A 25,677-nucleotide genomic window follows, 5' to 3' on the forward strand; every position below is an offset into this window, starting at 1 on the left:
GGTGGAGGAATGGACAGTGTGAAAACTTCACAGTGGTTCAAGACCCCCGCCAATATCACAAATCCATGGGCTCTTCAGTTCCATTTCTATAGTCCTTGTAAGTAGACAAAATTCGTCTTCTCACATTTTTGTGCTAATGCTCTCGAACAGACGACTTTATCTTCAGCGCATGGTAAGTAGCATTTTATCCTCTACTAATACGATCTTCATGCTTAAATCTCCTAGGGGCAAGACTATATGGGGCTCGGACTCAGATAAGAGTGAGCTTGACAGCACTCTCGGCCTTCTTCGAGGCAACTTCACCGATGTTCCTATAGTCCTTGGAGAATTCGATGCCTCTCCGACCAACACTGAACCTGCAGCACGCTGGAAGTATCACGACTACCTCATTCGCTCCACGAAGAAGTACAACATGAGCCCTATCATCTGGGACAACGGACTTGATCACCTGGACCGCTCATCAGGCATTTGGCGCGACCCAGTGTCAATCGAGATCATCACCAATGGGAATGAGACCAACAGTCTTCCCGACAGCACCGTAGACACCTCTGCGCCAAGCCAGTCGTCTTCGGCATACATTTACCACAAAGTGGGAACAGAAGTCACTGATCAGACTCTCCCCTTCATATTTAACGACAACACCCTCGTCTCTATCCAAGACTCAAAGGGCACCACCCTAAAGGCAGACACAGATTATACCGTCTCCGGTTCCAACATCACATTCCCTGCCTCGTTCCTCTCAACTTACTACTCGGAAACCAGCGAGCCAGGCCTCCTCCCCAACTTCACCCTCAAATTCTCATCAGGCGCATCCCCCGTCGTCCAACTCGTCCAATGGGACACCCCGACACTCTCAAAGACCTCCGCTGCTGCCTCATCTATCTCCGGATCCGACCTTTCCATCCCCATCACATGGAAAGGACTTCCTAAACTCGCCACCGTAAAGGCCCTCCTCAACAACGGCACATACTTAGTTGATGACTTCACCCAATGGTTCGGACCTTTTGGCGAAGCCAGAACAGTAAGTCTCCCTTCACTTTGCCCACTCGCGATATATCCCAGAGAGTATTAACACCCTTATTCCCAATTTATAGACATACAGCAACCAATGGAACTGGGATGACAAGAATGTGATTCTCACACAGGCTACGGTTGAGGCTGTTGTTGCTGCGGGACAGGATACGGTCTTTACGTTCGAGTTCTTTCCACGCGTTGACACAACCACAAATACGGTCAACTTTACTTTGACTGTTTGAGATGTAGGAAGTTCTTTTTATTCGTATGGATATTGTTATTTTTCTCTTCTCATAACCTATTACTTGATTTCGCTCTTTGTGTTATATTATTGATCTTTGGTTTTTTCGAATTGGCTTTTTATGTTAATTTGAACAATGGTAAAGATTTCCGAAGCGCTCTATTGACGTAAGTTAAGCGTAGTATGTAGGCTCTATAACTGCTAATTGTTAGGGCCAGCCGGGTAGTGACATGGTACGATTGTATAGAAAGCTGCAATCAATATTGATTAATATGTTGATTAAATTAACCTAATCACATAACCCAAAGTCCATTCCGCTATTAGTAGTCATATTATCATTACCAACCAGATCCAACGTCCAAATCAAAAACGCGCTATATACAAGACTAAGCAAACTCGCTTAATACAAAGTCTTCAACACCGACAACGGCAAGTTAGGATCATATTTATCCCAAACGATCTTATTCTTCTCATCCAAATGCGCACCCTCATCCGTAATCGGAATAATCGGATCCGTCGCCAACACCTCCTGCTGACTAAATCCCCACTTATCCCTCGGGATCCAGATCGTGGGCGTAGGCGACTTAATACATGGCTCGTAGTAAGCGTTATAGCGTTCTTCTTCAGAGTATTTGATCTCGACGTCGTTGCGGCGGACCTTCCGACGGAGAGCCGCGTAGTCGCGGTAGAGGTTCGGGTGGAACCATTTCCAGGCGGCTTCCCATTTGCTGCGCGGGCTGAGGAAGTGTACTTCTTCTTCTTCTTTGCATTGCTGGGCTTCTTCTTCGGCGTCGAGGGTGCGGGGGAGGAAGTTGTTGAAGGGAGCAAGAGCTTCGTTGAGGGACATGTGGGCTAGGACGAAGAGGATGCCGAAGAGGACCATTATGACTAGGGGGCCGACTGCGCCTTTGATGGCGAAGAGGCCGATCATGCAGATGTCTGCGAGGTAGATGCCTGTTAGGAGGTGTTGGAGGGCTCGGGGGTAGACGAGACCCTTGGTGTCGATGCGGGGGTCGTAGACGAAGAGGAAGTTGTAGCGGTAGGCTTGGTAAACGAGGTAGAGGCCGACAAAGGCGAAGCCGAGAATGAGCGGTGCGATACAGGAGTATGTCAGGGCTGCGGGGGCTTGTCAGTCTATGCGTTGCTTTACTAAATGATGGAATAGCTGCAGTGTGAGAACGAACCGATAACGCCCATGTTTGTGAACACGGGAAAGATGTTACCCCAGCTGATACCGCTGAGAGCGGACCATCTTTCATACAGACGTCGGGGAGAGCGATCGAAAAAGGTAGTGATGAATTTGAAGAATAAGGCACCAGCCACCTGGACTACAGCCATGGAGCTCATGGTCAATCCTTGGAGCAGGAAGTAAGAAATATAGAAATTGGTTGCCTTGGGGAGGTTCTCGGAAAGAAGATCCTTGGCGAACAAGGGGTCTTTGATGATTTGTGTGACTGCAGCAGACGCTGCTGAAGTCAACGTCGTGACCAGGAAGACCTGGACGACCTGAAAACAAAAATGGGCGCTCTGCGTGAATAGTTCCACGCGAGAAGAGGATGGCACACCGGAACGTCGGGCACAAACTATATGGGGCAAAGGTTAGAGCTCAAGTAGCCGAAGGGGATATAGATTATCAGGGACATACTTCGGCAGATGATTGGCACCAAGGACATCAGCATAACAAGTGCCGCCGATGGTAACAGTCCAGCAATTACACCCTTTATCGTCTCTGGAAGCAAGTCGATCCAATGCAGAAATGGAACCATGTCGGTAAGGTATGTGATATTTGAAATAGTACCCACAAGGGCAGATGGGATCGACCAGAAAATGACAAGCGCAGCAATACCACCCTTAACCGCGAACTTTCGCACAATGCGTTGCCACCAACTGAGATTCAATGCAGACCAGACAACCTCCGTGGGGGAAATACCGATGAAGCGGGGAGTCATATGGAGTGGTTGGTGATGAGACAAAGTCTGCAAGGCAATCTGGGCGGCGGACTGGGTGTCGAATTCAATGAAGATTGCAGAAAGAGTTTTCATCTCCCCATCTTTATACTTTTGTTGTAGATGATTAACCTCCTGCGAAATTTCCACAAGCTGCTCCCGCAGCCACTTAATCGTATCGACTTTTTCTCCAAACCATGTAAGACGATGAGTTGGTCGCCGGATACCATGAAACATCGGCGAAGTGCCTGCTTCGCTGTCAAGAGAGGTATCTGATGGAATGCGACCCTTCAGGTGCGATGAATTGGCAGATCGAATCAATCTTGTCTCTGCGCTCTCCAACCAGAAGGCCAACTTATCCCTTCTGCGGACCAACTTATCCAACTCTTTACAGTCGGTAGTGATCCATATCCGGTGAATAGAGTCACCAAACACTTGGCGCAGCTTTTTCTCATTCTTATATTCATCAGGGACTGACATGAATAATACTGTCCGCGAGGAAATCCGATTTACATATGCGGAGGAGTTGAGATATGCTTGACGGAGATTGGCATAAAATATGCTCTCCCGCGTTACCACGTAGAATACGAACGCTGTTGAGACTGTCAATAACCCTCGCTCTCATGACATTAGCGTTCACTTACTGAAAAAGACAATCGCCATCACGGTATGAGCATAATAGCGCTTCGGGTTTTTCACGTTGCTGAAACTCAATGCATCCAGCTGAGTATTACCTGCACCACCAGTTGCATTAATAGGAAGCAAGATGGGCCAAGTAATCAAGCACCCCGTGAAGCATGTAGCACACAGCACTCTCAGGAATCGAAGGAAAAGATAACCGTCCATGGAAGAGGAATGAAGGACGTGCGCATCGGATATCTTGAGAAAGTGCCCAAACCAATTAAGGAAACCTGAGGGTAGCTGAGGACTCCGTTCACTGGAAGATCCGTTAGTATCGGTGCAGAGGAAGTGTGGTTTAAGTTAACTTACTGCTTATGCCAATTAGGTAAATGTGTCCTAGGCGCGTACCACCGAAGTTGAGTTCGTCGACAGATCAGGAACAGACCGAACCAAAAGACTGCGATTATCAAGGCAGGAACTAATGTGGTGACAAGTGCGGAAAGAGACGTTTGAATCTTTGACACCAAGATTTTCCATAGCCTCGGAAGTCGTTGAGGAGGCATTTCCCCGGGAAGACCCTATGTTAGGGTCATTCTCAGGGTTCTGTCAGTAGCCGGATTAGTCTCATTCGTATCTCACGAGGGCTACAGTTCTGCTCTTTGTGCTCATCACGTACAAGGAGGTCCGACCGCTTGACGAGCAAGTCAAATAGTGTCGTTTCAACCATAATGGCCGTCAGAAGGCTAGCTCATGGCCAGCTAGATCGATTCTTGGTAGAAAACTGGGGTCTGGATTCTACAACAACATTGCACAGGCGTCGGTTCAGGAACAAGATGGAGCTAATCGCGTCAACATATATGCTCGGACGGACCGGCCCACCCTCATGACTAAAATATGCAACCCAGCTTGTCGAAACTGTCAGTCAAAATGGGGGGAAGGCACCCGAGGCTGAAGTATGTAGACTTGCAGGTTGACAGGAGTGCTATTGGCGGACCGGTCCAACCCAAACATCAATGGGAATGTGTGTGAAAGGGTAAAAATGTTGATTATCTCCAGGCACAGCCCTTCTGATTGGTGGCTCATAAACGACGAGAGGGCAGCAAACCCACAGTGACATGTTCGTGTGGGCTGCAGCTCGCTCCGCGTGGTAAAGAACCGGGCTGGACTAACTGGAAAGATTTAAAATTTCGGTGGAACATGCATGAGGGGTGGGAACACGGACCCAGAGAAGGCCGTCGTGATTTAGTAGTCGATAGTGTCCCATAAGCTTGAGGGTGGTTTATCCAATCGCCATAGGGAATTGTAGTGATCGCCGATCCCACAAACTTTGCTAAAAGTACGGAGTATCGCGAACTTGGGAAGTAAGGAATGTCTGCCACCGGGCTTTGGCCGAGCTTCTGTAATTCCCTGCCACACAGCACAGCAACTCGCATTGTTTGGATATCTTTTGAGGCATCGACGTGAGCCTCTCTCTTTTCACCTTGCGTCGTCCTGATTCTTGAAAATTTCTTTTTGCCGGCCACAAGAGTTCTCCACGTCGCTTAATTGTGGGTTGTATGCGCTAATCAGATGCAAATCGCCACAGGGGTAAAGAAGGAACGCGAGTCCAATTAGCGTAATCTCTATCCATCGCGATAATTGCCTGTGCCTGGCGCCCATCATTGGCCGTGACATGTACCAAGTGGGCTCGAGCACTAAAAAGGCATGTAAACGAAAGAAGATCCGTTCCATGGGTCGAGCGACAACGGAACCGATCCAATCAGTTGAGCACCACTGGTGTCAACAAATCCAGACGTGAACCGTTTGGTGGACACGTACGCAAGGGATGCGTACTTTTTTTGGCATCCGAACAATGAGCGAAATACAAATCCTCTTGACTCGTGGTCGCTCGCTTAGATGGTAACGGCGAACGATGCAGGCCTGGTCTTGCATGAAAGTAGGAAAGTAAAACGGGAAACCGTGGTTGTGCTCAGAACCTCGCATGGCTGGAACCATATTCCGGTCGGCTATTAAATTAACACCTGAGACATGTTGGAAAGATCAAAGGAGGGGACAAGGTCCCGAGAAATTGGAAAGAGGGAAAAAAAAATTAAATTAAAAAAAAGCAAAGTGAGGCCTGAAGAGCCGGCCTTGGACGATTTCCCTTTTCCACCTAGACTCTCTAGCGACGTGACATGCAGAATTTCTCATTACATACAATCCCCACTCACATCATATATGAATAACTAGTACGAAGTAGTTTATAAGTTGGTAGGCAACCATACAGGAAGACAACGCTGTACATATGTGCGGTGAATGGCATTCCTAAGTATCGCTTAGAATGGAGCACCTCATTTCGAATGTCGGTAACTGGTAGCCTCACCCTGCAGTCGAAGCGAGTGACATTCCTCCTAGGCATCCATCATTCCATTCGAAATATGATTTGCGAGGTAGATTCAAATAGGGTTGTCTTGCATGTTGCGGTAAGGCCCAAGAAAGACGAACGGAGTTGAGAAGCAAGACAAGTCCGAATCCATGCCTCCGAACTGGGCCATCTATATCAGACATATCAGCCCGATAAAGTTTATATAGTTTCTTGGATGCATCCAATATCAGGTATTCGTATGGACCCTGATCCTTACATATAGAGCTTAAGAATTTCGGTGCCTAAAGCCTCTCAATTTGGAATCTTTGATGGGTTCATGCATTCCCTGAAACGAACGTTCGAGATGTTTCACGTAAACCGACTTCTACGCGACGTGGGGAATCCCTAGCATACGCCATAGCATGCTACCTTTGCTTGCGATATAGATGCGATAGGCTCACCGTATTATGTACATTCTTCTCGGGTGCTTGTTCGTTTGACAATTATTCTGAAGATATTGACTACTTGACATTGGCCTTGAGAGGTTTGTCATAACCACTTTGTACGATATTGCGTAGAGACTGTCTGACGTTGATATCCATATGCAGATGTATTTGTATTCCCTTCAATTTTTTTTTTAGCTCTTGTATAGCTAGTAATTTCCCAGCCTTTCTGAGATGCTTGGCAACTCATAATCTAGATCTAAGTCCTCAGAACGCCGAGGGATGATAGGCGGTGGATAATGGCAGTATACAATGACCGATAGCGACTGCGACCTTTTGATGTTCACGATCATTGCTCAATTTGACGCAACCTCGTCCGAAGAAATGGCTTTTATTAGCAAAGAGCAACGGATGAGCACAGACAGTGTAACTGACGATTCTGCTTCCCACTCTGTGCTGCCCCAATTTGAATCAAAACAACCATTCCCTCCTCTCTTGGCAGATGATCTAGCAATCCCTTCTCAAGATGCGCCAGATACCAGCTTTACGGAAGACGATCCGGACATAGCTGAGGAGGAGGATTACGACACGAACTTCCAGTCACAGTACTCATTAGACGATCAATTGTTCTCCGATGCATCCACAGACGAATCGGACGGACAATCGCCGGAAGACGATGGCATCGAGATACATCCATTTCGCCATTCTACAAGCTCACTTCATGGTCCCAATGCATTCGCTCCCCCTTTTTACAATAGACCCCCGACGCCTCTGCCTCCCTCTCCTTCTTTGACATCTCTTCTGCGACCTCCTTTCTCGACAACTACTTCCCGACCAACTACCCCTGACAGTTCTGATGTCGAAACGCCGAACGATACAGAAGCAGCGGTTGCGAAGTCAGCGCGTCGCGCCACAACCGTTCCTCGAGCAAGTCCGAAGGTGCCAACATATGAGTATTACGGTTTCGTTCTATATCTCGCCTCCTCGTTGGCATTTTGTAAGTGCAGACGGTGGCTACTGTACCCGGGGTTCATGTGAACGGTTCTAACACTCTTCTCACAGTATTGTACATCCTGTGGTCCTATCTTCCCAAGCCGTTTCTACACCAGCTTGGAATAACTTACTACCCGACTCGATGGTGGTCACTAGCGATCCCCGCGTGGCTTGTCATGACCATCGTCTACATTTACATTGCGCTCGCCTCGTATAATACTGGGTATATGACGCTACCAATGAACAGCGTTGAGAACATCGTGGATGAGGTGGCGAATGTTGCTGTGATAGATGGCAAGGCCAGGAGACGACCTGGTGGTGCGGCCAAGATGAAACCGGGTGCAACTTCATATCAAATCATGGGACCGCAGAATAAGAAAGTCAATTGGAAGGAAATCTGGAGTGAGGGCACTGATGCCGTCCTGGATGTCCCTGTAGGAGGGGTGTGCGAAGTGCTATACGGCCAAGGACGGGATGATGATGATGAGGTATGCGAGGAATATGACTTTGTTGGTTGATTGACCAAGACAGTCTTGACTAGAATATAGAGCAATTTAGCATAGCGCACTAATTTTGATACCCCTTTTGTTTGTGTGTCTGTGATTGAAGATTCTTATTGTTCCATCTTGCTTGTGAGACGTAGAAGAGCCTTCATTCGCAGTTTCTTCACACTATGCACTATTGGAGACATTAGACGGTATAGTGTCTATAAAGTTAACCTAGTGTAACGCCTTGATAGCCAGACGGCTGACTGTATATTTTTACTTTTATAGTGGCTATATTGATCATGTCCGACAAGTTTATACCTTCCGAAATATATATATCGGCATATTTAGCCTCGACAGACCATCATAGATAGCAACTTAATCACGTTACGATATGATGCCGACAAACAGATTGTATAAGTGATTACGCACCCCAGCTCACTTGACATATGCTGTCACACAACCAATGCACCTGCTGTCGCTCTATCATGGATAATCCCTTGGGCCTTACTCTTCTCTTCAATCAGACGGCATACTATATCCCACCAATCAACGCTTCGTCCAGATCTTGTTATCATCACGTGAAGTGGCGATACGAGATATCGATAACGCGCCCTTGAAGACTCACCTTTTCAATCATCACTAGTTGCATTCTCGAGGCGCCGCAAGAACTCTAGAAAGATCGTCGTCCAAGATGGCAGACCGTTCCACCCCGCCGCCGCAAACGGGCAGTTCAAAGCCCGGTGAGCTTCCGCGAGCACCGCTTACGCCGGAGCAGTTGCGGAAAATTGTATGCGCCCCAGACGCGGTCTATGAAAATATGGCTGACATCGGTTGATGCATAGGAAATAAACCGCATGAAAGCAAAAGCGATACGGGAGCAACGGGAGGCGGAGGCTCGGGCATCGGTTGATGTTAGCAGCGCCGCGCAATCTACGAAAGGAGGAGTTAAACGGTCCTATTCTTCTATGACGGCTGAGACGCCTGCTACGGTTCGAGATGCGACTTCGGCAGCCCGTCCGCTTGATTCGATCAAGCCTGCGCGGAACTTCACGAAATACGTTGAATATGATTTCAGTAAGATGACGGATACGAAGGGAGGGTTTTTGACGCAGGAGGATGATCCCTTCAATAAGGCGCTGCATGTGAAGGATGGAAAGGAGGAACAGAAACCGGCGAATATGACGCAAAGGGAATGGGAAAGAAAACAGTTACTCGATTCTCTTCGCCGAAATCGGACCGGTCCCTACGAACCAGCTCTTAGCGTGTTGGATGACAAAAACAAGCAGAAGAAATGTCGTGAATGTGGGAGTCTGGAGATTGATTGGAAGTGGGAGCAGGATCTTCGGTGTTGCGTCTGCCACCCCTGCAAGGAGAAGTTCCCCGAGAAGTACAGTCTTCTCACGAAGACGGAAGCAAAAGAGGATTATCTTTTGACAGATCGTGAGTTCATCGCCGGCTTCCATGTGTGGATGAGTGCTGGATATTGATTTTATGCCTGCAGCCGAACTGAAAGACGAAGAGCTTCTGCCCCATCTTAAAAAACCCAACCCTCATAAGTCGACGTGGAACAACATGATGCTTTACCTTCGCTATCAGGTTGAGGAATATGCCTTTTCGGCGAAGAAGTGGGGCTCTGCTGAAGCACTAGATGCCGAGTTTGAGCGACGCGAGAATGAGAAGAAGCGACGCCGAGAGGCCAAATTCAAGTCAAAGCTACAAGATCTGAAGAAGCGCACCCGAGTCGATGCATACCGCCGTAGCCGTCAGGGAGCAGCGGGGGGGAACTTCGGTGATGACCTGGGCAATGGTGGGAGACATGTGCACCAATGGGGTCGGTCCATTGAAAATCCAGAGACTGGAATCGGAGTCAAGAAGTGTGTGGATTGTGGGATGGAAGTGGAAGAGTTAGAGTTCTAGCAGATGTCAATTGTCCTGTATAATGTGTAGTGTAATAGTATCTAATGCGTCACGACTTCATGAAAATAAAATGAGTGGATACATTTGGTTCATTGATAACGTTGCAAATTAAAAATAGTGACACGTTATGTTCGCGATAGTTTATTGGGAGATTTGTTGAACAGGTCAAAAAGCAACGGTGCTAAGGGTCAGTTGGGGGCGATGATTGGCGGTCTGAACAGGTCAGATCCAGTTCCAGCTGTACTTCAGATCATGTCCTGTCAGTCCACACCCCCTGAGGAGAATACTTTGGTTTAAACGTGCATTAATTAGGAGAATTCGACTTCGGGATGTTTATGGCCAGCTCATCCTTTTCTCAACCCCTGACCACCACTTGATGAGGCTGGGAAAATAAACAACCCCCCAGCGCTAAAGGCGGTTAAGCCGTGTGGGCGTCTAAGGAGCCAACGGGAACACTGCAGCATTTCCCCGACCTCAGCAGCGCAGGAGAACGCGCACCAGTCCAAGGCCACCTCTCGGCTCAACTTCTTTTGACGTCTACTCGAATTCCGTCGAACGGATTCCTCCGCCTTTCGATTTCATCCGTTGTTTTCGTTCCCACCGGTGTTGACACGGCCCGGGGAACGCTGTTTCCTGCCGTTGTCGCCCGTCCCGACTTTTGTTGGCATTACACCAAGAAAGTTTGTCGCTGTGGGCATAACTTCACCGAGCTATCCACACTACAAACTCAACCCTCCGACCGGAAAACTACTTTTGATTGATAATTTACGGCCTCCGTAACCCTGATCGTTGATTTCGCATGGCTTGGCAATCGCCCTCGGCCATGGTCGGGGCTGGAGGCTATGGCGGACCCGGGGACGGGTCCTCCAACGGCGGGCAACCTCAGGGGACGGAATATACATTACAAGGTGTGTCTTTTTCTTGAACCTTCTTAGAGACATTACCTCGTCATGATAATGAGACTAATCACTTTGGTGCCTCTTCAGGCGTCATGCGCTTCCTGCAGACAGAATGGCATCGACACGAGCGAGACCGCAATGCATGGGAAATCGAGCGCGCAGAAATGAAGTCTCGTATAGGCAAGCTGGAAGGCGATGTGCGCACAAGCAAGCGTCTACATGAGTCTCTGGGTAAACACGTTAGGTTGCTCGAAGCCGCGCTGAAGAAGGAGCGCGAAAAGGTCAAGAAGCTCAGCAATAATGAGAAGGTCGAAGACACCAGGGATCCCAAGGATATCGCTCGAGAGAGTATAAATGCCTTGAAATGTATGACGATGGCTATTTTTTGATGACGCGCTATGTACTGACGGAGTTCCTAGCCCAACGTCCTAAGCTGCCCATGGAACTCAACGAAGCCGAATTGAACGACAGTCAGCCTGATTTCCGGCAAGAAAACGAACGGGAAAAATCACGTCTTTATTTGTCTAAATGCTCCCAAGAAGTGACTTACCACGTTATCCCCGCATCGCATCCTCCCCCCGAGCTTAGCGATCCGGAACTCCCGAACCATATCTACGGAAACCAACAGCTGTCTCAGCAGGCCCTGGAGGAAGCATACCACATTCAGCAGCAACGGCAAAAGCAACAGCAACAACAGCAGCAGGCAAATCATATGATGGCCCGGGAGGTATCTCTTCAGAACCACCAGCCCATTGTGGCTCAATACTCTGAGAGTTCAGGGATAGCTCGCCAGCCAAATCAGTTTGGCCTGCCTCCCGGTTCTAGAGAAGCCCTGGAAAGGAAACCTTTGGAACCGCGGCAGACCCCAGCCACTGCGGTTGATAGTAGAAAGCAGGCTCCTGAACATACAATTGTGGATGAGCGCACTGGTGCCGAGAAGCAAGCATATGAGGTGTATGGTGCACAAGGAGGGGTCAAAGAGGAGATACAGCCACAGCAAGCAGAACAGCAACAACAAGAGGACTCAGATGGTTGGAACTTTGACGAGCCGTCCGAGAAAGAGCCCCCAACTGAACCGATGCCACCTCACCGGCCAGACGTGGATGCTTTTCCTAACGCCAACTTTGTTCGACCGAAATCTCCTTCACGCTCTGGATCGCTCTCCCACAGACGGAAAAGCTCGGGAGCCAGGAGTAAGAGCGAGGGATCGAGCGACAGCATCGGAGGAGCAGCCCAAAAACAGGATACTAACTTCAAAGTTAGATTTGCTCTGCGCGGGCACCTGGATGTCGTCCGCTCTGTGATATTCACCGGTGGTGGTAGTCCTTCGGAGCCAGAAATCTGTACTTGTAGCGATGACGGCACGATCAAGCGATGGATTATTCCGGCAACATACGGTAATTTTGGCTCTCACAATGCCAATTCGAGCAATGATCTGGATATAACTAGTTATTTCACACACAGAGGGCACGTTGGTGCAGTCACAGCGTTGGCTGCTTGCTCTCCTTCTCGAGATTTCTCCAATGGTGGCCGCGCTTTGGGTGACGGCTGGGTATTCTCTGGTGGCCAAGACGCCAGTGTGCGTGTCTGGGAACGAGGAAGGATTGACCCTAAGGCCACGCTCGATGGACATACAGATGCTGTATGGGGCCTTTGTGTCCTTCCTGGAACTACTGGGTCTGTGTTTGGAGACTCTTGTGGTCATTACGGGGGCCCTGACCGGATCCTGTTGGCCTCGGGGGCTGCGGACGGTCAAATACTGATATGGGCAGTTAGTGCCCCCCCTCAACTCTCCTCGCCGCAAGCAGGGAATAGACGAGCTGGAGGAAGCCGGAGGGCAAACTCGATTTCGTCCGGCTCAAACTTCCCATCCTCACCGCAACCTAGTATGGCTACTTCAACGCCGTTCCACTACACCCTAATTCACAAGATCACACGAAAGGATTCCCCCTCACCGACCTGTATTAGTCCGTTGTCACTTGCCGGTGTAAACTTTGTGGTGTCCTTTTCGGACGCTTCGATTATTGTCTATGATACGAGGACTGGGGAGGAAATTGTCGGAATGGCGAGCCTGGAGACGTACGATGGCACTCCTTCCACAGGTGTCAACTCTGTTGTAGCCACCACAGTTGGATTCGACGGGTCTGCTGGCCTTGATCCCAGCCGCATCTCGGGTGAAGAAGAGGTGGTTCACGGCGCCACTGGCTCGAGTGGTGTCGAGGGTGTCATCATAAGTGGCTATGAAGACCGATACATCCGTCTTTTCGATGCTAATAGTGGTACGTATTATACATTTCGAGTGGAGAAAGTAAAGCCTGATTACTAACAAATGGAATAGGACAATGCACTTATACTATGCTGGCGCACCCGTCTGCGATTGCGTCACTTTCCCTATCTCCAGATGGACGCGAACTGGTGTCGGCCGGCCATGATGCCAGTCTACGGTTCTGGAACCTCGAGAAACGCAGCTGCACCCAAGAAATCACCAGTCACCGGTTGATGCGTGGTGAAGGCGTGTGTTCCGCCGTTTGGAGCCGCGATGGCCGATGGGTCGTTAGCGGTGGCGGCGATGGTCTGGTTAAGGTCTTCTCGAGGTAATCTTCGAGATAACGAGGGCTTCTACTGTCGATGTATGATTTTACTCTTATATTCGAGCTGATATTCTTCTTACGCTGTATTTCTTGGACGCATGAATGGATGAGCGCTTGGCGAATTCTTGAGCATTTCCAGTGATCTCTTACCTGGCATATGTTCCTTTCTACATGTGTGGTTATAGTTTCTTTTTATCTTCATAATCCGGTATCCCTTTTCAATTCCCCTAAACATATCCACCCTGCATTACTGTTACTATTACTACCCCGGCTTATATGAAATGACGAAGGGTGTCTTCTGTGCTTTAGAGTTTTCATTGTCTTCTTGTTCACACCAACTGGTTACATTTGCGATTCATGTACCCCCTGTGACCCGTTCTTTTGAGGTGCTTTGGCATCGTGTGTGATGGCTACACCGGCATACCTTAAGCCGCCACTCTTCTAACCCTTATTAGCAGCCTTAAACCATGGTGATCCGCAGTTTGGCCTCTACACCCATGCCCTGTAATATAGTCTCTTTTTCTTTTCCGTTTTGCGGACCTTCCGCCGATCCGAACATGGACCCCTTTCACTCTCGCCGATATACCGTTGGGAAGGATGCTAGACACTACAGCAACAGGGCAACCGGGATTCGATTCCGATCTACTCAGCTAGCCATAGAATACCACAATTTATGTCATTATTACAAGAAATACCACAGTACGTTTATTTACTCATGAGTAGGAATATTCGACTTCGTATCCGGACCTTATGTTCTCATAAGAAGAGGTATCATAACACAACACCCAAGCCATACAAACCAAATCACCGACTCGAACTCCAAGCCTCCTTAAACAAGCTCCTCAACTTCGTCGCCTCCTCATTATCCTTAATCCTCTGCGCCAGGAATCCCTCCAGATCCTCCCAGAAGTCGTCTGTCTCCAGAACACTCTCCCCACTAGGTCCAAGAGCAGCCTTGGGCGACGCACCACGATCAACCATCTCCTGATCCTCATCAACAACCTTCGCGCCACCCATAATCATAACCCCAAACTCAACTTCCTTCCCACCAGCCAGCATCTCCGGCTCATCAGCCAATATCTCCGAGATAGTCTTCCCCGTAACCGGCTTGCGCTTATACAGGATCTTGATCTTGTCCAGAGGAATCTTGTTCGATTGAGCGTCTACCACACGGTCCCGCACTGCATCCTTGAGGTCCTGAACGGAAGTCGTAGAGATAGGCTTGTTGGAAAGCTTGATTTCAAGGACAGGATTCCGCGCGGATTTTAAGTTCACGGTGATTGATTTGGCGGAGCCGGGGGCTTGAGCCTGTTTCACTTTCTTGGGCATTTCGGGGTGGGGGGCTGGCATGCGGGGGAGGAGGTACTGATGTGAGACATGTTTAGTATGAACATCATTCCTTGGGGCAGCTGGTTTTAGATGTCTGAGATATTTATACGTACAGGGACTCGCCCGACTCGTTCTGGATCGATGACATAGTCGGCGGGGAGCTTGATAGGGCGGGAGTCCAGGGAAGAGATGAATGATTTGATAAAGTTGACTTCTGCCATGGCGGCCGCGGGTCCGGAGGTGTACATTGTAAAGTGATTGTATAGAGGTGAGGGAAAGCAAACGAGCGATTGGATGCTGTGTCACATTCAGTTAGACATCCCGCATTTTGCCCGATTGGGTTGTTGGTGAAGCTGACTTGCGCTATCGGGTTTCTGCCTCAGGCATTAAGAAACAATGCTGGGCTCCGGCTTCCACCGCCTGCCAGGAACTATCTGCCGATGTTGACCGCCCGGAGAAAAAAAAAGTGAAAGGGTAAAAAAAAGTTTAGATCCTTTTGGAGAACATACAGCTATACCCTCTTTTTTTTTTTTCTGTTTTATTCATCCACAATACACCACTTGTCGCAATGGGTAGGGGTCGTCGTATGAAGAAGCAGGGCCCTCCGGCCCCGCTTGATGAGTCTAAGATCACTATGCTTAAGAAGCGCAAGGCTGGCGAGACTGTATCGAAGACGGAAGCGGGCAAGAAGCGGAGAAGAGCCGAAGTTGAGGAGGAGCCTTTGAAGGAAGCGCCGAAGAAGAAGGTCAATGCGGCTGTCAATGGCAAGAGCAAAAAGGAGGTTGCTGTGCCGGAGACTAAGGGCAAGAAGAAGGCCGTGGAACAGAAGAAGCCCTCGTTTATGGACTCGAGCGATGAGGAAGACGAAGAGATGTCGGATCTTGACAACGAGGAAATGCTGGATGATGAGTTCGGTGATCTCGATGGCGTCAGCGATGGTTCAATGGATAGCCAGGATGAAGACGATTCAGAGAACGATGACTCGGTTATGGATTCGGACGAGGAAGACCATCCCCGCCAAGCGATGTTCTCCGATGACGAGGATCTTTCCGATGCGGAAGAAAAATTGACGGCAGCAAACATCGAGGGATTGTCCCGGAAATTGGATCTGGAGAAGGAGGCCGAAGAGGAAGAGGCAGAGCGCGAATTGCAGGAGTCCGCCATGCAGACAAACATCGCCGGGGACCGTCCCGATGTGTTTGGGGATGGTGAAGGATCTGGTCCAGGCCTGGCTCCTGACCTGCAGCTCCTCCGTACAAGAATTACAGACACTATCCGTATTCTGGGTGATTTGAAGACATTGGGACAGGCTGGAAAGTCTCGCGCCGATTACGTATCACTGCTTCTGGACGACATCTGCACTTACTACGGATATACGCCATTCCTCGCAGAGAAGCTGTTTAACCTTTTCACACCTATGGAGGCTTTCGCCTTTTTCGAAGCGAACGAAACCCCTCGTCCTGTTGTCATCCGTACCAACACACTGCGCACTAACCGTCGCTCTCTGGCTCAAGCACTTATCAACCGTGGTGTTGTGCTCGAGCCTGTCGGAAAGTGGTCCAAGGTCGGTCTCCAAGTATTCGAGTCTGCCGTTCCTCTTGGTGCCACACCAGAGTATCTGGCTGGTCACTACATTCTGCAAGCTGCCTCTTCCTTCCTCCCCGTCATGGCATTGGCCCCTCAACCTAACGAGCGAGTTCTCGATATGGCCTCTGCCCCCGGTGGTAAGACCACATACATCTCCGCATTGATGCGTAACACCGGCTGTGTGATCGCCAACGATGCCAGCAAGCCCCGTGCCAAGGGTTTGATCGGTAACATTCACCGTCTCGGCTGCAAGAACACCCTCGTGACCCACCTCGATGCCCGCACAGCCTTCCCCAAGGCCATGGGTGGTTTCGATCGCGTCTTGCTCGATGCTCCCTGTACCGGTACTGGTGTTATCTCCAAGGATCCTGCCGTCAAGACCTCCAAGACCGAACGCGATTTCCTCGCTATCCCCCACATGCAGCGTCAGCTGCTCCTCGCTGCCATCGACTCCGTCGACCACTCCTCGAAAACAGGCGGTTACATCGTCTACTCTACCTGTAGTGTAACTGTCGAGGAGAACGAGGCCGTCGTCCAGTACGTCCTGCGCAAGCGTCCCAACGTGAAGATCGTCGACACCGGTCTGGGTGACTTCGGCAGCCCCGGTTTCAAGGAATACATGGGCAAGCACTTCGATGCTAAGATGACCATGACCCGCCGCTACTTCCCCCACCGCGAGAACGTCGACGGTTTCTACGTCTGCAAGTTGAAGAAGACCGGACCCAGCCCCACAGACAAGAAGCCCGAGGGCGAAGCCGCCTCCGAGCCTAAGTCCTCTGAGGCTCGCGCTACCCCCAAGTCCGACGACGAAGATGTCATCGACAAGACCCCAATCACCGATGATGACGGCAACGTCATGGAAACCGAGGGTGGCTCTTTCGGTCCCTTCGAGGAAGACGATGACGCTGATCGCATCGCCCGCGCTGAGCGCAACCGTCTCCGCAGAAAGGGTATCAACCCCAAGGCCGTCCTCAACAAGCCCAGCAAGAAGTCGAAGTCCGAGCCCGAATCCACAGAAGAATCCAAGGACTCCGAATCCTCTGCCCCCGAACCGAAGAAGAAGACCGCCACCACTACTCCCGAGAAAGCAAAGAAAGCTCAGAAGAACACCAAGCCCAAGAGCCAAGAATCCACCACCCCCGAGAAGAAATCTGAAGGCTCCACCCCTGAAAAGAAAAAGTCCAAATCTCAAGCCTCAACGACAGATAAGAAAAAGGCTAAGAAGTCGACCAAATAGTTATGATGCATCTTCATTTACTATCTAATACCTGTGTATATTTTCTTCTTCTGATCCCTGGTTTCTATCAAGATGGCTTGTTGAATGAATGAAATATAAAAGCATCTGTTTTTCTTTTCTGCTTTCTCTCATTGTCGGTGTGGGTGGCGTATGTGTGCTTTGAGTGTTGATTCTATATGATATGCGTTTTATTATTATACTAGATAGGTGGTGAATCCAATAGATACCATGACATATCCTTGTGATCGTCTTCGGAACATCTTGTGTAGTGAATACTAGTAGTTGATATGCGGACTTCAATGGGCATTGGCTTAAAGTTTATACACATTCTGGATATGGGAAACGTGTAGCAACAAAAGTCAATCGGTACATTCAAAATGTCTGATCTATAATCTCGTATATCTCGTATATCGCCTTCGCAAAAATCGAACGAATGAACCAAAAATGATAGTAGCTATAGATATGAATGCGGAACATATCCACGAACCCCCCGGGTATGCCGTATTCTCCGGTGCAACAAAAAGGAAACGATATAATTATATTCATCGACAAGGCCCCGCTACGTCCTGTAGATCTTGACGACGCTGATAATGTTCTTCCGACAGATTGGACAGATTTCCACCTGGCGTGCGCAGGTGACACAGGCACAGACGTGGCCACAGTCATAGAACAAGGCATCTTGCTCTTCGCAGTAACAGATCTGACAGAGATCCATTTCTTCATCGGCTACTTCCCAGTAGCTGATACCTTTCCCATGACGTTTACCATCTTTGTAACCGCCCACATACTTGTTGCCTGTCTTCTTCTCGACGAAGGTGCCCTGGCCATGGCACTGATTTTCGAACCAATCTCCGTCATAGGTGTCGCCAATAGGATACTCCAAGAATCCCTTACCATGACGCTTTCCGAGGACGAAATCTCCATCGTAGGTAGCGGCTGAATCAGAGACGTGCTTTCCTTTACCATGGTAGTAACCCTTGTTTAAATCACCGCTATAAAATTCATTGGTGAATGACGCTTCGATGGTCTTGAACCCGGTGAATGCCTTGGTGGGGTGGTTGCGGGATTTAGCCCACAGATACCGCACCAGCTGATCAGGGTTGGCAAGTAAACCTTGCTGGTTGAGTTTTAAACGTCTAAGAGGTGGCCATATTAGTACACTGTTTGGTATGACATTAATAGGAAAGACTTGACTTACTTGTCCTTGTTCAGCTTGTCTCCGACAATGAAGCAAGTGCCATCGGGCACGAACACCTCAAAGGTCTCGGCAGAGGACATAGTTGTCACCGTAGTGCCATCGACACGCTGCCAGACCTGGAAATCCTTGGTCACGGGCCATTGCAAGTGCTTCCGTATTGCAGCCTTGATAGTCTCCTCCTTCTGAGAGAAAAATGACCCGACGGTCCGCAAGGCCTGTGCATCCACATCGAAGATTTGGATGAAATAATACACATGGTCCACCGGTAACGCGGGTTCTGGCTCCATTGAAGGAGCAGAAACATCATCAGTTGTAAGAGACTCAGTGCTGACTTCAATAGCTCGAGGCATGTTCATGACCTCGTTGATTTGAGGAATGTCAGTTGATTGCTCCGTTTCCATCTGTTGGATATCCTCGGCAATAATTGCAGCAATGACAGCATCATTTTCAGCCCCATTAGGGATGTCATTTTCAGGGTGACTCGTCTCCAGTGATGCTGCAGCACCCTCGCCCGAGTTCTCGGTAACATTATTATCAAAGTGTTCGGAGGAGGTTTCTGTAGTCACAACTTGCGCAGTGTCATCCACGCGAGACGCGGTGCCAGATGGACCCGCCCGTCCAGCTTCGACTTCAGCAACAGATTGCTGATCATCAGAGGAATCGGAGTCTTCACGTTCGAAAACAGCCTCTTCAGGCTTGTTCTGTGCGACGTCCACTTCCCGCGGATCCGCCATGGCGAAATACTTTGCGTCCACTATCACCAAAATTAGTATCGTCTTGTTCTAAGAGCGTGTACATGATAACTCACCATCTGAAACAACCTGTATCCAGAAACGAGCTGTCTTCAGGGGCAAATTCAGTGTGGTTCTCAGGTCCGATACACGAGAAAACGCGAGTGTAGGACCGAACCGGTCGCGAGTATGTCCAATCTGCCAGAGGCGAATATGCTCTGGACCTGTCTGATCTTGGGCACCTGCAGAAGCCCATAAAGCAATTTTCTTGCGCAGCTCAATGAGGTTCGTTGACCGAGGCACTGTCAGATACATGACCTTGTTGGCTGCCTTCGCCTGCGACATCAGGTCATAAGTGTCGAACAAGCTGTCCAGCTTATCATACTGTGGAGCAGAGTAAACTTCGACCTGAATATCCCCTGCCACCTTCCCGTCAGATGATTCCGCGTAGGGATGAATGCCACGTTCGTAATATTCTTTCATAGCTGGAGGCGCATCCCATGGCCCTTGAGGACCCGGTAGATACTGTGGCGCGAGGTCACTGCGGATATACATCACAGCAATGGCAACATCGTGGCCAGTTTTGTGGTCGACCTTCTGACTTGCATCTAGACCTAGATGAGGGCCCAAGGCTGTCTTACGGGTTAAACACTCGACACGGTTGTCGCTTCCGTCATCAAACGCCAGCCACTTCGTTCCAGGACCACCGGGGCGAAGAATGCTGAAGAATTTACCCGAAGTGCGTCGACCTCGGTGGACGATGTAACCGTACAGGACATACTTCCCGCGTTGACCATTTAGTAGCCATGGCGAAAGGTCCAGTTCTTCGTCCAGGTCCACCCGGTTATAGATTAACCGCCATTGCCGAGCTGCTTTATCGAGCTTCTGGCGACTTAGCTCCACATGGAGTATAGGCGGCAATGCCCAACGGCCTGGTTTGGAATCCAAATAATTGCTGAGGGCTTCACGCATTGTCTTTACCTGGTCGGCAGGCACGCAGATACGGGAATTGTAATCCTTTGGGATAGTGTTGACCACATCCGATCCTTGAGTCTCCTGTAGAAGCAGATCAGGAGTTGGGCTGTCGAACAGCGCTGCTAAGTCTTTCACTGCACTCGTACCTGCAAGTTCCAACTCCAGGGTACGTCGCAAGCGTTCCCAGAACTCACATACATCTCCGGAGTACTCGTGCAGATTGCGCAGCGTAGATGTAATAATGTCGGTGTCCACATACTGGAGAGAATTTTTACGGGAACGTAGCTGCCAGAGGAACCTCTGCAATGCATCACAGAGCGGCTTAGGTTTGACGTCACAGTTGCCGTGATGTTCCACGATATTGGCATTTTGAATGATCTTGCAGAAAGGTGCAATGTGTAACCATGTGGCTAATCCCGCGACCTCGGCACTGTGGTTGATGACGGAATCTCCAAGCGGGCGGTAGCCAGTGAGCCCTAGACTATCCCAGGTAGGTTCCGAATCACTAGCATGCCACCATAATGAGCGTGTAGGATCGTCAATGATACGGATATAGGCATCAAACGCTAAGGTATCATTGCGGAGTAGTGCCTGACGCTGGCCCCGCTGCCGGCGGTGGATCTGGTCCCACGGACCATGGAAACTAGTCCAGCCCCAGTCAAGATTGTGTGGATTGAATTGATGGCAAGATGACTGCATCCATCCAGTCCTTGGTTCATCTGGGTTGTATAAGATGACACCGATCTGTGCCGAAACTCTCCAAGTATTGGACGTCGCTTTTTCTTCGTTGGCAGCCGGTGGATACTGTGACTTGTAGTTCTCCAGCCAAGCTGCGGAGTCATCTGTGTGGGCAAACTTGAGGTTCAGGTCGGGAGCACGGTCATTAATATCTACATCAGCTGGACCCCGGAGCACTTTAAACTCGGAATCGGGTAAAGTCTTGTCAGGAAGGGGCATAGTGGGGGAGCATTCAATATAGATACTCAGGGAACCAACATTATTCCCGCGGGGAAAAAACTTAATGGACCACCAGTAGCCGCCAATGTAGGCTGGTGGAGAGCGCATGACCTTGGCACGATTGGGATGCTCTTTCGTGCCTCTAACCCCATGAATTTTCCAAGTAAGGCGAGCCTTTTCAATGGGACGATACTCGGGATCGTCCAGGTCCGGGTGGAAGTTCTTCTCCCAGTAAGGATCTACTGTTATTAGCAATGCTTTTCGATGTTACCGACTGTGATTTGACGGGACTTACATTCGTAGGCACTGTAGTCCCCATCAGCAGCAGACTCGATTTCCTTCATCTCAGCCTCGTCCGGGACCGAGGTATCCTCCTCCATCTCCGCCCAGTAAGCATGTTCGGCCTCTGGAGGTGGGGGTCGTGGAGGGGCAGAGATATCAGATCGGACGGGAGGCTCATGCTCCTCAACACTAGTATCTTGAGATGAGATATTGTTTTCTGGTACTAGCAGAGGTGATTCTACAGTGTTGTTCGATTGGTCTGTTGAAGACTCTGGAGCGTCGTTGGTCGGCGCGTCCAGAGCGACTGTCGTTGCACCTGTGTCTGTTGTTGAAGGTGGTTCAATATCTGGTGTGACAGGAGGAAGTTGCTCGACTGTCACCGATGTCTCGGTGGTGTCCATGGTGAATAACGGAGAGTGGTAACACCCTACTGAGCTTTTGAAGTGCTCGTAGGAAATCAACAAAGATGATCTCAGGAATTATAAGAGTCACCAAAGAGAAAATATAATAAAAAAGTAAAAAAATAACCCAAGGGCAGTATACGAGGAATACAGGAGGAGGATGACTCAAACACAAGAGCTGGTTAATGTTGAGTGATACAGTAGTAAGAGACCAAGATAGGATGTGTTAAAGGTGTAAGCAAAACTCAAAAACCAAACATCTAGGCACAAAACAGCTTCGCAAGCGACACTGTCCTCGTCTCTTCTACCTTAGGACATAAGAGTCCGTAAAGAAGAAGAGATTTAGCGGTTCAACAAAAATAGGCGCACAAGGAGAATTGACAGAGCAAACGACGAAGCAGAAAGCGAGAGTCTAGAATTCCCCCCGATAAGGATGGCTTATCAGTAGTACGGGGCAGTCTAAGCCCGGGAAGGAAATGACAGCAATGGATTGCTGAAGGAGTGCTAATAGAAGGATGTTCACCACGAGGCAAAGAAGGGCAAAAAGAAAGAAAGTGAGGAAAGGCCACAGGGACAAAGAGGGAAATAAGGAAAAAAAAGCAAAGAAATGGAAAATGGATGAGTACGAGGCAGAAAAATGAGAGGGGGGAATTAGGAACCAAAGACAAAGATGAGGCGGCAATGCAGCCGAGAGCCAAATCACCTGCACTCACCGCCGGTCCAATGGATTCATGGGCGAATTTATTTCAGTTGCCCTCGTTGGGGAACAATTCATTCTGTTTGACTTAGTAAGTACAAGACGCTCCAGTCTCCGATTGCCACCTCGACCCCCTTCTTGTTCCCGATGGGGTGGAGATCTGATTTCTCCCAGTTCTATTTGATCTTCGGCTTGGGCTATTATCATTCTTAATTAGGGGCAAGGTAAGCACACTACGATCTACCAGTCAAAAAGTCCCAAAATCTGTCGGATCATTTCCGTTTTATCTGATGGATGTTCAATTTCTCTCGTTTCCCTGTGAAGCTCGAGACAATACTATTCGACTAGTATCCATCCCCCTTTTCCGTTGTGGCAAAATCCCATACAGAACTAAGGGAATTAACTCGGCCATCCGTTTTTCTTTGGAACCTTAGTTGTCCACCTAGTCAACTGTCACGGGTCAGGAATGATCGACCTGTGGAACGCGCTCCATTGGTTCCACAACGAACTTCCCTTCTGATTCGAGATCCATTCTTTCCGCCTCAGGCACTTTGCCTCTGCAAGACAAATTAATGGCCTTAGTTCCTGTCCTGCCCCGGAATCGCGGGACATGGAACTTTCTCTCTCGTGGTAAGAACCAGTCTTAAAAACAGAAAAGCAAAAGTTTTTCTTTTCTTCTCTATTTTCCTTTTTTCCCTTCCTCGGTTCCCTGGCAGATTCTGTCATCGGAGCTTATCATCCGGTTCGCCTCCCTTCTAGAATGAATATCTTACCTCTTCCGACACCACCGAGAAGACACATCTGGTGGGGTTCTGTCGCCGCCACCTCTGGAGCCCTAATGGAGTGTCTGATTCGAGAAGCAGGCAGCGTACCCGCAAGGGGCTCAACACACCTCTAGACACTGCATAGAATTAGAGGATCGAGGGAATCCGTCTCCGACCAGGCTTCTGGCGTGATCTTCGTCTAATCATCGCACGGTCCTGTGTCCGTAGCTTACCCCGCCTGCTACCGTAAAAAAAAAGAAGACTCTTTCCTTAGTTCTGGGCCTGGTCAGCTGCATTTGCAGAAGACTGGTCGGCCCGAGCAAATGAGGCTGCAACCATCATTGGGAAAACTACGGTGGCCTCCGCATACACCTTGACTGCCTTGGCGTCCGCCTTGATCTTTCCCCAGCTGACAGCCTCGTCGGGACGAGCTCCAGCATCGCTTCCGTCGAACTCCTGGGCCGTATTTACATACACCGCATGCTCCGCCCCATTCCGCATGAGACACGCGTTGGCAATATGGTGCTTGACCACACCGCCGCCGAGGATGATTATTCCTGCCCGGGCGGCCCGGACGGCCATCGTGTTAATGCGACGCACATCATCCACGATATCCACCCGCAGGCGTTGTGGAGAGGATCGGAAAGTGTGGAAATACAGCATGTCTCCTAGGGAGCCATCGGTGAGCGCCGGGCAAAAGATGGGTATGTTGTTGCGCGCGGCCCAGTAAAGCACGGAATCCTCATGGTTGATCTCGCGGCCCAACCGCTCGATAATACGGCTGGGCGTCCAGTGAAGCTCATCCTCCTCATCACCGGTCTGTTGAGCCTTCTTTTTGGCGGCCTCTTGCTCCTCCAACATTTTATCCAGAATGGGGATTAACCAATCTTCAAAGGCACAGTAATTGCTATTCGGAACAAGTAGATTGCCAATGCGGTTTAGTCCTTTCGCACGAAGCCCAGCCCCAGGAGCCGTAAAGGAACCCATGTACGTAGGGGCCAAACACTTGATCAAATCTTCCTCCACTCCGCCGGCCGTGGTGACAATTGCAGAAACGTGACGATGGCGAACGAGGTAGCGAATGGTGTCCCGGAGGCCCGATGAGATTAGATTGGAAGTGTATCCAAGAAAGATGGTCGTTTTCTCTCCCGATTCTGGATGGCGGTAGGCTCGCTACATAAGTAATCCATATCAGCGAGGATGCCAATAGCGGGTTGCAAAAAAAATAAAAAAAATATCAATGTAGGGGGGTTTGTCCTACCATATCATTCATAATGCGTGTAGCCTCGGCGACTGCAGTACCTTGGAAACCCATATATCTCATATTATCCACCATCTCAGCGACAGTAATGTCGCGACCTTGAAAACGCTCAAAGTCCACACCCTGAACCTGATGAGTGCCCTCAGGAACGGGCTCCGAAGCAACTAGGACGGCATTAGTAGCAGAGGTAGGAGGGGCAGCCTCCGCTGGTTGAGAGGACATTGTCTTCTTAAAAAAAAAAAAAAAGGAAAATATTGAAGAAAAGGAAATAAAACGAAGCCGAAGCAATGTAGCTCTTTGTTGGATTCTAAAGCAAGCAATCGTTTTACACAAGATCCGGACAGCGTTAAGTTTTTCTTAGGTTTTTCTGTGGCTTTTTCTGCTTGTAACAATATGGTGGGGTGATTGGCCGGGCAGAAAAAACGCTGAGGAGTGCCTCAGGTGTGACAAGAGGATCGGGGTAAGTAGCGCGCCAGTCGATAACTAACCGGATTTGGTTAGTTTTGATCCGTCTATGCAGCGGTGGTGTCCCTTTAATGCCTGGGGCATCAACATCATGAGCTTAGGGTGGAAGGGCGGACGAGCTCTCTGGCCTCAGGCAAGAAAGTGAATCCAGGGTCACGGTCACTGTAAGGCCAGTAGTGGGCAGTTATTTTTGAGTTCCCCTTAAGAAGAATCCCTGACCAACTAAAATTAAACCCAACCATACAGCCGGCGGCAGACGGCCCTCCACCCCATCTAGCTAACCCATCCATCCGTTC

General features: G+C 49.5%; 9 protein-coding genes across 9 annotated transcripts; 5 read left to right on the top strand and 4 right to left on the bottom strand.

Moving 5' to 3' along the window:
- Window positions 1-208: 208 nt before the first annotated feature.
- Window positions 209-1,072, top strand: AO090003001342 (uncharacterized protein; the record flags this gene model as incomplete). The annotated part of the gene is made up of 1 exon (XM_023235279.1): window positions 209-1,072. One exon carries the CDS (start codon window positions 209-211, stop codon window positions 1,070-1,072), a length of 864 nt encoding a protein of 287 aa, XP_023090313.1.
- A 583-nt stretch (window positions 1,073-1,655) lies between these two features.
- On the bottom strand, window positions 1,656-4,385 carry AO090003001343 (putative DUF221 domain protein; the record flags this gene model as incomplete). Its single annotated transcript, XM_001820353.3, has 5 exons — window positions 1,656-2,371; window positions 2,440-2,838; window positions 2,901-3,794; window positions 3,846-4,138; window positions 4,192-4,385. 5 exons carry the CDS (start codon window positions 4,383-4,385, stop codon window positions 1,656-1,658), a joined length of 2,496 nt encoding a protein of 831 aa, XP_001820405.3.
- A 2,608-nt stretch (window positions 4,386-6,993) lies between these two features.
- On the top strand, window positions 6,994-8,120 carry AO090003001344 (uncharacterized protein; the record flags this gene model as incomplete). The annotated part of the gene is made up of 2 exons (XM_001820354.3): window positions 6,994-7,606; window positions 7,672-8,120. The coding sequence occupies 2 exons, from the start codon at window positions 6,994-6,996 to the stop codon at window positions 8,118-8,120; spliced, it is 1,062 nt and encodes a 353-aa protein (XP_001820406.3).
- Window positions 8,121-8,781: 661 nt separating this feature from the next.
- rad14 (DNA repair protein RAD14) lies at window positions 8,782-10,007 on the top strand (the record flags this gene model as incomplete). The annotated part of the gene is made up of 3 exons (XM_001820355.1): window positions 8,782-8,877; window positions 8,933-9,530; window positions 9,592-10,007. 3 exons carry the CDS (start codon window positions 8,782-8,784, stop codon window positions 10,005-10,007), a joined length of 1,110 nt encoding a protein of 369 aa, XP_001820407.1.
- Window positions 10,008-10,830: 823 nt separating this feature from the next.
- AO090003001346 (cell differentiation and development protein Fsr1) lies at window positions 10,831-13,504 on the top strand (the record flags this gene model as incomplete). Its single annotated transcript, XM_023235281.1, has 4 exons — window positions 10,831-10,915; window positions 10,943-11,272; window positions 11,326-13,185; window positions 13,245-13,504. The coding sequence occupies 4 exons, from the start codon at window positions 10,831-10,833 to the stop codon at window positions 13,502-13,504; spliced, it is 2,535 nt and encodes an 844-aa protein (XP_023090314.1).
- A 797-nt stretch (window positions 13,505-14,301) lies between these two features.
- On the bottom strand, window positions 14,302-15,047 carry AO090003001347 (uncharacterized protein; the record flags this gene model as incomplete). The annotated part of the gene is made up of 2 exons (XM_001820357.3): window positions 14,302-14,862; window positions 14,940-15,047. 2 exons carry the CDS (start codon window positions 15,045-15,047, stop codon window positions 14,302-14,304), a joined length of 669 nt encoding a protein of 222 aa, XP_001820409.3.
- A 347-nt stretch (window positions 15,048-15,394) lies between these two features.
- On the top strand, window positions 15,395-17,650 carry AO090003001348 (S-adenosylmethionine-dependent methyltransferase superfamily domain-containing protein; the record flags this gene model as incomplete). Its single annotated transcript, XM_001820358.1, has 1 exon — window positions 15,395-17,650. The coding sequence occupies one exon, from the start codon at window positions 15,395-15,397 to the stop codon at window positions 17,648-17,650; it is 2,256 nt and encodes a 751-aa protein (XP_001820410.1).
- A 559-nt stretch (window positions 17,651-18,209) lies between these two features.
- AO090003001349 (putative MATH and UCH domain protein) lies at window positions 18,210-22,194 on the bottom strand (the record flags this gene model as incomplete). The annotated part of the gene is made up of 4 exons (XM_001820359.1): window positions 18,210-18,786; window positions 18,849-19,602; window positions 19,657-21,750; window positions 21,807-22,194. The coding sequence occupies 4 exons, from the start codon at window positions 22,192-22,194 to the stop codon at window positions 18,210-18,212; spliced, it is 3,813 nt and encodes a 1,270-aa protein (XP_001820411.1).
- Window positions 22,195-23,925: 1,731 nt separating this feature from the next.
- On the bottom strand, window positions 23,926-25,138 carry AO090003001350 (deoxyhypusine synthase; the record flags this gene model as incomplete). The annotated part of the gene is made up of 2 exons (XM_001820360.3): window positions 23,926-24,828; window positions 24,917-25,138. The coding sequence occupies 2 exons, from the start codon at window positions 25,136-25,138 to the stop codon at window positions 23,926-23,928; spliced, it is 1,125 nt and encodes a 374-aa protein (XP_001820412.1).
- Window positions 25,139-25,677: the final 539 nt, after the last annotated feature.

Source organism: Aspergillus oryzae, chromosome 2, assembly GCF_000184455.2.
Source record: "Aspergillus oryzae RIB40 DNA, chromosome 2".
Taxonomy (NCBI): domain Eukaryota; kingdom Fungi; phylum Ascomycota; class Eurotiomycetes; order Eurotiales; family Aspergillaceae; genus Aspergillus; species Aspergillus oryzae.